The sequence below is a fragment of the Myotis davidii genome, unplaced genomic scaffold, assembly GCF_000327345.1.
Source record: "Myotis davidii unplaced genomic scaffold, ASM32734v1 scaffold243, whole genome shotgun sequence".
NCBI lineage: Eukaryota > Metazoa > Chordata > Mammalia > Chiroptera > Vespertilionidae > Myotis > Myotis davidii.
This window is the reverse complement of record NW_006295183.1, coordinates 892,040-901,688: the sequence shown is the minus strand read 5'-3', so window position 1 is coordinate 901,688 and position 9,649 is coordinate 892,040. Positions and strand designations below refer to the sequence as shown.

Genomic DNA, 9,649 nt, shown 5'->3' with positions numbered 1-9,649 from the left:
TTGGAGGTAATCAACCAAAGATCTTGTATGCACATATGCATAACCCATGGACACAGACAATAGGGTGCTGAAGGCCTGGGGCGGGAGAGGGGGATGGGGGCAGGCTGGAGGGGGCCAATGGAGGGAAAGGGGATATATGTAATACTTTCAACAATAAAGAATTATAATAAAAAGACTTAGTGAGAAGTAAACTTAACATTCCTGGACCTCAGTTTCTGGATTAAATCAGCGTCTCTCTATCCTTAGTGTGCATCAGAATTGAAGGATTGTTTAACAGATTCTCAGGTTTCACCCTAGATTTAGAAGGTTTGGGGTGGGACCCGAGAATCTGGATGTATAACAAGTTCCCAAGTCATGCCGTTGGTTCAGGGACCACACTCTGAGAACCAGTGGATTAAACACTTTTTCCATGGCCCCTGCTGGCCCATGAGTTCCAGAAGAAAATACAGTTCTACAACTATTATGAAAGTTTTAGGAAAATCTTAATCTACGTCATATATATCCTTACTAGATGCCCGGTGCACAGGATTCGTGTACTGGAGGGAGGCATGGTCTGTGGAGATCGGCCCACTGTGGGAGGGCCACCAGTCCTGGTCAGCAGAGTGGCTGTGGACCCGCCCTCTGAGGGAGTGCACTGACCACCAGGGGGGCAGCTCCTGTGTTGAGCGTCTGCCCCCTGGTGGCCAGTGCCTGTCACAGCAACTGGTCGTTCTGCCATTCAATCGATTTGTATATTAGGCTTTTATTATACAGGATAGGCACAAATCTGTATCAGTGCTGTATGCCTTACATTACTGCTTGTTAAGTCTCCACGACTTAACTTTTACAAAGACTTATCTTTTACAATGCTTAGAAAGGCACAATGACAGAGGATTACTAACTAAATAGAGGCTTTAGATCAGTGGTTCTCAACCTTCCTAATGCCGCGACCCTTTAATACAGTTCCTCATGTTGTGGTGACCCCCAATTGCATTGTTACAAACTGAACATAATTAAAACATAGTGATTAATCACAAAAACAATGTAATTATATATGTGTTTTCCGATGGTCTTAGGCAACCCCTGTGAAAGGGTCATTCGACCCCCAAAGGGGTCGCGACCCACAGGTTGAGAACCACTGCTTTAGATGAATATGATAAACTTTTCACTGGTTCAAGATCTGAAAGAGCTAATCTAAAATTAGAGTACTTCAATAGCTGTAGAGCTAAATGGTTTTTTAAAAATTACTTTATTATTTATTTGTTTTTCAACATTTTTTTAAAAATATTCAGCCAAGGGTATTTTTCCATTGATTTTTAGAGAGATTGGAAGAGAGAGGGAAAGACAGAAATATTGATGTGAGAGAAACATCGAATGGTTGCCTCCTGCACTCACTCTGGAGCCTGCAACCAAGGTACATGCCCTTGACCGGAATCGAACCCGGGACCCTTCAGTCCGCAGGCCGACGCTCTACCCACTGAATGAAACTGGCCAGGACTATGGTTTTTTTTTTTTAAGTTCTAAAAAGACTGAGGATCTAAGGTTTAGATAGCCCCAATAACAGAAAAGAAAAAAGAGACATGTGGTAAAAGCACAGAAAATATACTCTCAGATGCCCCTATTTTCCTTCATTTCACAGTGGCCCACAGAGATCGAGAGGAACAGAAATAGGACCAGAAGTGAGGTCTGATGTGATGGTCAGTTTGGTGTTCTGCATACAGCAGTTCATATAACTACACCATCCTTTGGGAACACTAGAGGAGTTCTTCTGGCCTCTTCCATATATGTTAAAGTGAAGTCAGAATTCTCACTAAAAAAAAAAAAGGGAAAGCATTTGCTTTCACAACAGTTTAGTGATTCCTTTGGGGCCTGAGTGGGCAATGCCTGAGGGACATGGGCTCTCCCAGGCTCACCAACTCCTGGAATCATGTACCACCAAGAATACTCATTCACACTTCTTCCTGACAACAGAGACATAGAGAGAAGCCTAATGACCCTGCTTCACCAAGGGCTGGGACACAAGATTCTAGAAGTTTCCGATCATTCCTGTACTTCCTGTACATTCCTGTTTATATTAAATGGCCCAAAGTCAGCCTTTTCCCATACCAGGAACCTGAAAATAGCAGCCGTGTGGCCAAAGAATCCTGGGATTTTGCCTTTCTTCCTACAGAGCTTGGAAAGGGTTTCTGTGGGGACCCTAAAATTCAAGAAACCTCTAGAACTCTGCCTCTTGACATACCTGGCCTCACCAACCTGCATTCATGCCACAAAGGATGGCAAAAAGTTAAGTGGCCATGGTAGCTCAATTCCCTTGAAACAGCCTTCTGTTAGAGTGTTGGCTTAGGTCTACTTTTAAACTCAATCTGGGAGCCATTCATTATCTGCTTTCCTAAGAATCAGAGCCAATGAACAGCTCCAATGTTACATACATCCTCAGAGAGAGAGAGAGAGAGAGAGAGAGAGAGAGAGAGAGAGAGAGAGAAAGAAAGAGAGCTCTTTGGAAAAGAAAGCCAGCCACCTATAATTTTTGGTCAAAACTTACAAGCCTCAAATCAACAACTAGACAGACTCATGTTCTTGCTCATTCTATGAATATTTATCCTTCCCTACCCAATGGGCCAAAAGTGACAAACACCCTCTAACCTGAGAATAAGAAAAAAACAAAACAACAGAGCCTTGGACCCTCCACCATGGTAGTGGCCAGAAGGTGTGGTGGTCAGCCAAGACACAGGGACCTTCGACTGCATTCGAGAAACACTTGGTTCCTATCAAATTATAATATTCTGTCAATTAATTATATGCTACCTGGATTATTACTTGTCTTTTCTCATTTATCTTGTAATGTGCGTTATTTCTAGGCTCTTCAATTAGACTGTGAAATCTGAAGGTAAGGAGAGCTCTCTGATCCAACCCCACTTTGAAAGTCCAGAATAATATCAGGACAGTGCCTGGCACACAGAAGGCATTTAAAAAATTGTGTATGGCCTGGCCGGTGTGGCTCATCAACCTATGAACCACGAGTTCATGGCTCAATTTCTGGTTAGGGCTTGATTCCGTGTGGGGCATGCAGGAGGCAGCCAATTAATGATTCTCTCTCATCATTGACGTTTCCTATCTCTTTCTCTCTCTCCCTTCCTCTCTGAAATCAATAGAAACATATGTATTTGAAAAACCGCTGGATGAATGTTTACTGATTTGTTTTCCTATTAAAGTAGATTCTGGCTTCTATAAGACAAAGAGAAGAATTTTTCTAGTTGACAGGAAAGAAGCCTAACAGGAACTGTAGGAAAATGGCTTAGCAAGCTACGCCCAGCCAGGGGCAGGAGGTTGCTGGGCCAACTGCTTCCCGAGGGAACAGAGATGTGAGCAGGCTGTCCCGCGGATCCTGTCGGGGCAGCCCAGCGCTGTAGAGCGCCTTCCTGCCCTCTGGCATACAAGATTGCCAAGTCTGGCAGGAAGGGTGTGTGCTCAAACTAGTCAAGGCCTAACAAAACACTGGAAGTGGCAGCCTCGCTACACACCCTCCCCTCCCTTTCTGTGGTGATGCGTGGCACAGAAATGGAAGAACTAATCTGTCCATTCCCCAGTGCCCAGGTCTTTGAACTCTGACTTCATAGAGAGAAGCTTTTTACATTGCCTGAAATGTAATACTCTCTCGTCCCTGTGACAAGCCAACTCTTGAGGCACTGGCTTAATTTCTTCTCAGAGATTGACTTACGGGAGGCGGGGAAGGCTGTCTTCCCCAGCGTTCGAGCACTGCCCCAGAGTACCAGCCCCTGCGGACTCGGGCCCAAAAAGGATCACCCAGAGGGAAGCACAGTCTGCCCGTCTGCCCGTCCGTACCTAGAGCCTTCACAGATATTTGGCGGGTGAGCGGAGGGGGGATATTGATGCACACCAGATCCACGTCTTGGTGCAGTAAGACATCGTCCGTCTGGCTGGTGTAGAAGGTGATGTTCATCTCCTCCGCAAGCTGTCTCGCCTCCTCCTCAGTCTTCCCCCACAGCGCCTCCACGGTGAACCCTTCCGCCCTCAGCAGTGGGACCAGAACCCGGGCGGAGCTGCCAGTCCCAAACACGCCCACTCCCGGGAGCATCTTCATGCCGATTCTCTGCTCACCAACTCATCTCCTCACAAGAGCCTCCAACATGAAGACGACCATCCCACCGTCCTGGGCAAACATGGCTCCTGGAACAGCAAGAGTACACTGGCTATTAGTGAAGGGCACACTCAGTTGAGGCTCTTCGGCTTTTTCGGAAGCAAAAAGTTCTCAAAAGTACAAAGGAAACACTCCTCCGAAATGAAAAGCTGCATAAGCGTCTCGCAGGGAGACTAAAGGATATTAGCAAAATCCATCTCCTGGAAGAGGGGAAAATAAAAATATGAGCAAAGCTGGGTTCAAATCCCTATTCTGTTACTTAATTTCCTCTGTGACTCTGGTCAACACATTATACTTTCAGGGCCTAATGGTAAAAGTTCATGAAGAGTAGGAAACAAAAACGAGTAAAAGATGAAAGAGGAGCTATACAGATTATAATTTTTAAAAAGTTTATGGTAGCAGCCCTTGCTGGCTAGCTCAGTTGGCTGAGCATCGTCCAGATACGCCAAGGTTGCAGGTTTTATCCCTGATCTGGGCACATGTAAGAGTCAACCAATGAATGCATAAATACTACCTGAGATGATATTTTTTGTATACAGATATTCACGCCAACAATGACTATGGTAGTGAAAAATTGGGAAACAATCTAGATGTTCAATAACAGTAATGCAGTTTTTTGGGTTTTGTTTTGTTTTTGGTTAATCTTCACCCAAGGACATATTTTTCCATTGATTTCTAGAGAGAATGGGAGACAGAGAGGAACGTCGATATGAGACAGACACATGGATTGGCTGCCTCCCACAAGTGTCCCCACTGGGGCTGGGGAACCTGTAATTGAGGTACCTGCCCTTAACTAGGACTCAAACCCATGACCCTCTGGTCCACAGGCCGAGGCTCTAACCACTGAGCCAGCAACTAGCAGCTCTATTGCTCTGAGAGAGTGGAAGGGAAGGAGGGAGGGAGGGAGGGAAGGAGAGAGAAAAAGATTGATGTGAAAGACACATCAACTGGTTGCCTCCTGCATGGGTCCCCGGCCCCGTGAGGATCAAACCCCACAACCCAGATATGTGCCCTTGACCGGAAATCGAACCCGTGGCCCTTCAGTGTTTGGGATGATGCTCTAACCATTGGGAAACACTGGCCAGCGCAGTAATGCATTTGACAAATAACACTTCAGGCCCTCAATAACCTGAAAGACATCACCATATATTCCTTAAAAAGTGGGAAAACAAAACATTGTGTGCAGTATGACATCAATTTTGTTTTTCTCTTTCTCTCTAGATATATATATGTGTGTGTGTATATATATATACACATATATATATATATACACACATATATATATGAAAATATTCAAGGATATCTATAATGTATCTCTAAACATATTACACATAACAGTAGAAGGACCAGAATACACCTGAATTTCATAATGATTACTCAGGCTGATGGGATTCAGGGTGATTTTTTGTTTTTTAAACATTGCCAAATTTTCTACAATGAATATGTTTACTTATTTTTCCTTCTGAACACAAGGGTTATAAAATGAAACAAAGAACAAAGCTAAACAGAATTCTGCTTTGAAGTAAAGGTGAGATTTAGGTGTGCTCAGGGTATCAGGTTTCCCCATAGGGCACCCTTCCCCCAGCTAAACCAGCGGTCCCCACTCTGGCTGTGTATTAGGGGTCACTGGTCCCAGACCCACTGAATCAAACTGCAGGATGAGCCATGTCACCATTATTTTTATTGTCTTTATGTTTCGTTTTGTGGTAAAATACACAGAAAACTTAGCATCTTAACCCAGAACACATAGTTATTCTATTTTTAATATATTTTTATTCATTTCAGAGAGGAAGGGAGGAGAGAGATAGAAGTATCAATGATGAGAGGGAATCATTGATTGGCTGCCTTTTGCACCTCCATATTGGGCATCAAGCCCGAAACCTGGGCATGTGCCCTGACTGGGAATCGAACCATGACCTCCTGGTTCAAAGGTCAATGCTCAACCACTGAGCCAGACTCAGGAAATTATCAAAAACCTTCCCTCCAATAATTTCTTCCTATATTCTCTGTCTCATGGAATGTTATCATTGTCAACTCAGAAAGCTAGCACCAGCATCTGCAACCTCTCTATTTCCTTACCAGTACAGGCAACTCAACATCAAATCTGGTTAATCCTAGCTCTTTGTTATCTCTCTCTTTAAAAAAGAATTTTTTTTTATTGATTTTTTACAGAGAGGAAGGGAGAGGGATAGAGAGTGAGAAACATCCATGAGAGAGAAACATCAATCAGCTGCCTCTTGGACACCCCTCACTGGGGATGTGCCCGCAACCAAGATACATGCCCTTGACCGGAATCAAACCTGGGACCTTCAGTTGGCAGGCTGACTCTCTATCCACTGAGCCAAACCGGTTAGGACTCTGTGTTATCTCTTAAATCCACACCTTCTTTGTCATCCTTTCTGCCACTTCCCATTGGACTCAGAATGACTTATAAGTCCCTGCATGACCCATAAATCTCAAGATAAGTCTAGCTTTGTGCAGTCACTTTCAAGGATTATTTCCAAGAGAGATGAGTTTTAAAACACATACTTAGATAACCCAGTAAGAAGAATGCTGTGTGAAATTATTAGCTATAAACCAGTTAAAAGTTGGGGGTACAGTTACTCGAAATGACAACAATGGCTTCAGAGTTACTGATGATGTGTTTTTCTTTCCGAGAGAATTAAATACCTAGTGGGGAACAGTTGTTTACTGAGATTCTTTCAGATCATATTAACACCATATTATCTCGCAAAAACTCATACAAGAATGTTTATAGGAGCCCTACCTAGTTTAGCTCAGTGGACAGAGCACTGGCCTGAGGACTGAAGGGTCCCAGGTTCGATTCTGGTCAAGGGCACATGCCCAGGTTATGGGCTCCATCCCCAGTAGAGGGGTGTGCAGGAGGCAGCCGATCAAGGATTCTCTCTCATCACTAATGTTTCTATCTCTCTCTCCCTCTCCCTTCCTCTCCGGAATCAATAAAAATATTTTTAAAAGAAAAGAATGTTCATAAGAGAATTTTTTATTATTATTACTAGAGGCCTGGTGCACGAATTCATGCATGGGTGGAGTCTGCCCGCACTGATCAGGGCTGATTGGCTGGGCTGGCCAGCGGGAGGGGCTCTGGATTGGTGGGCCAGCCCCACCTTCTGGTTGAACTCCAGTGGAACTCCCAGTAGAGGGGACAATTTGCATATTATCCTTTTATTATATAAGATTATTATTTTTAAATATAGAATACTTCATGAATTTGCATGTCATCCTTGCACAGGGGCCATGCTAATCTTCTCTATATCCTTCCAATTTTAGTATATGTGCTGCTGAAGCAAGCACAGGGGAATTATTTGTAATAGCCAAAAGGTGGAAACAACCCAGTTGTTCATCAACTGCTGAAAGGATAAACAAAATTCGGTATTATCCATACAATGTAGTATTATTCAGCCACAAAAAGTAATGGAAGTACTGATACAAACTACAATATGGATGAACCTTGAAAACATTATGCTAAGAGAAGAAGCTAGTCACAGAAGTATATGAATCCATTTATACAAAATGTTCACATTAGGCAAATCCATGGAGACAGCAAATCAGCACCAAGGGATGGGGGAGGGAGTAACTGGGAGATACAGGGACCCAACTTTATTCTTTTGCAAGTGGTTATCCAGTTGTTCCAGCACCATTTGTTGAAGAGACTATTCTTTCCTCTGGAATGACCTTGGCACCTTTGTTGAAAATCAGTCGACCTTAAATACATAGGTTTATTTTGGACTCTCCATTTTATTCCATTGATCTATATGTCTATCCTTATGCCAGTACCACCTGTATTAATTATTTTAGCTTTATAGTAAGTTCTGAAATCAGTGTGAGTCTTCCAATCTTGCTCTTTTTCAATCTTGTTTTGGCTATTCTGGGTCCCTTGTATTTTCCTATGAATTTTAGAATCAGATTGTCAATACTGGATTTTGATAGAGACTGCTATGAATCTATAGATCAACTTGAGGAAAATTATCATAAATATATTGAATTTTCTGATCCATGAACATAGGATGTCTTTGCATTTATTCAGGTTGTCTTTTTAAAAAAATATGTTTTTATTGATTTTTTTAGAGAGAGAGATAGCAAGGGAGAGGGAGAAAGAGAAAGACATCGTTCAGTTGTCTCCCACATGCACCCTAACTGGGGTTCAAACCCACAACCTGGCTGATGTGCCCTGACCAGGAATCAATCGGAGACCTTTCTGTGCACAGAATGATGCTCAACCCACTGAGCAACACTGGTCAAGGCTATTTAGGTCTTTAATTTCTCTTAATGTTTTATAGTTTTCAGAGTATAAATTACACTTTTGTTAAATTTATTTCTAAGCATTTTGTTAGATGCTATTGCAAATGGAATTTTTTTTCTTAATTTCATTTTCAGATCCAGCATTTTTTTTTTTTTTTGGTATAGCAAAGGTGAAGATTTATTGAAGAACAAGTATAGACTCCCATATGGGTATTGAAGAACAAGTACAGACTCCCACGTGGGGAAGGGGAAGGCGTCCCACAGAATGGACTCCCATGTGGGGACGGGGAAAGGGTCCCCCTGAGTTCCTTTCCCTGTGGCTTACAAAGGCTGCAGACCCTGGTGTCTTGCTATCCCCTCTGATTGGTCACTATTTCCTTAGACTGGTTACTATAGTAACTCCTGGGCTCAAAGGTCAACCTCACATGGGACATGTGAGGCTCTACCCGACTCCTTCCTTATTGTTTTCCGATTCCCTTTGGGCTTTCTTCTTCTCCATCTGGATGAAGGGCTTCCTTCTCTTTATTTTGTAAATACCTATAGACCTTTTGCTGTTCCCAGCTCCCTCATTCTATGGAAATATACCTGTTGCAGCCTTTCAGCTTCCCTATTCTATGGAAATATACCTTCTGCTGCTCTGAAGCCCCATGCTTCCTCCATGGGCCTCTTAATTTCCAAAATTTCTTAAAACCTGTTTTTTTCACTCCTAAAAATTCCTGTTTCAGTCCCCTCTCTGATTTGGAAAGCCCAACTGCCATTGGAGACAATGGACGCCAATCTGTCTGTCTGCTTCCTGCTGGCAAAGGGGTGGTCCTTTGGGGGCGGCAGTCAGGGTCCCGGTGGAAGTGGGCTACTAAGGGTCCATGGACGATGGTTGTAGCAGCCTTCAGCCTTCGTCTGTGGCTTCTTGCGGAGGATCAGTTGTAGCTTTAGGGCTTCAGAGTATGTTACTTATTTGGTACTTATAGACTCTTCAGGATCCTTTCAAAAGAGAAGTTTCAGGTCCTTTAGAGGCTCATATGAGTAGAAATTTGGTGATCTAGTTGATGGCAATGCAGCTTTGTCCTTCTCCTATGCTCGCATTCAAGGCTCACTCGAGACAGATTTAGGAGTTGATGCCACTGACAATTTGATGTGAAGAGGGTAGACGGACTTATGGAGAAATCCCCGGCCAACACACCAATTGAAATGGAATTTTTGGACTGGAACCCGGTTCTTTGTCCACCGGAATCGAAGAATGAATCCACG

The 9,649-nt window shown here is 43.4% G+C and overlaps 1 protein-coding gene across 1 annotated transcript in view; it reads right to left on the bottom strand.

Moving 5' to 3' along the window:
* The window catches only part of GFOD2 (glucose-fructose oxidoreductase domain containing 2), a 12,493-nt gene extending 8,291 nt beyond the window's left edge, over window positions 1–4,202 (bottom strand). The window contains exon 1 of the mRNA XM_006769764.2: window positions 3,823–4,202. Within this exon, the coding sequence (XP_006769827.1) occupies window positions 3,823–4,081 (259 nt within the window). The 5' untranslated portion in view covers window positions 4,082–4,202. The remainder of the gene's footprint in view (window positions 1–3,822) is intronic.
* Window positions 4,203–9,649: the final 5,447 nt, after the last annotated feature.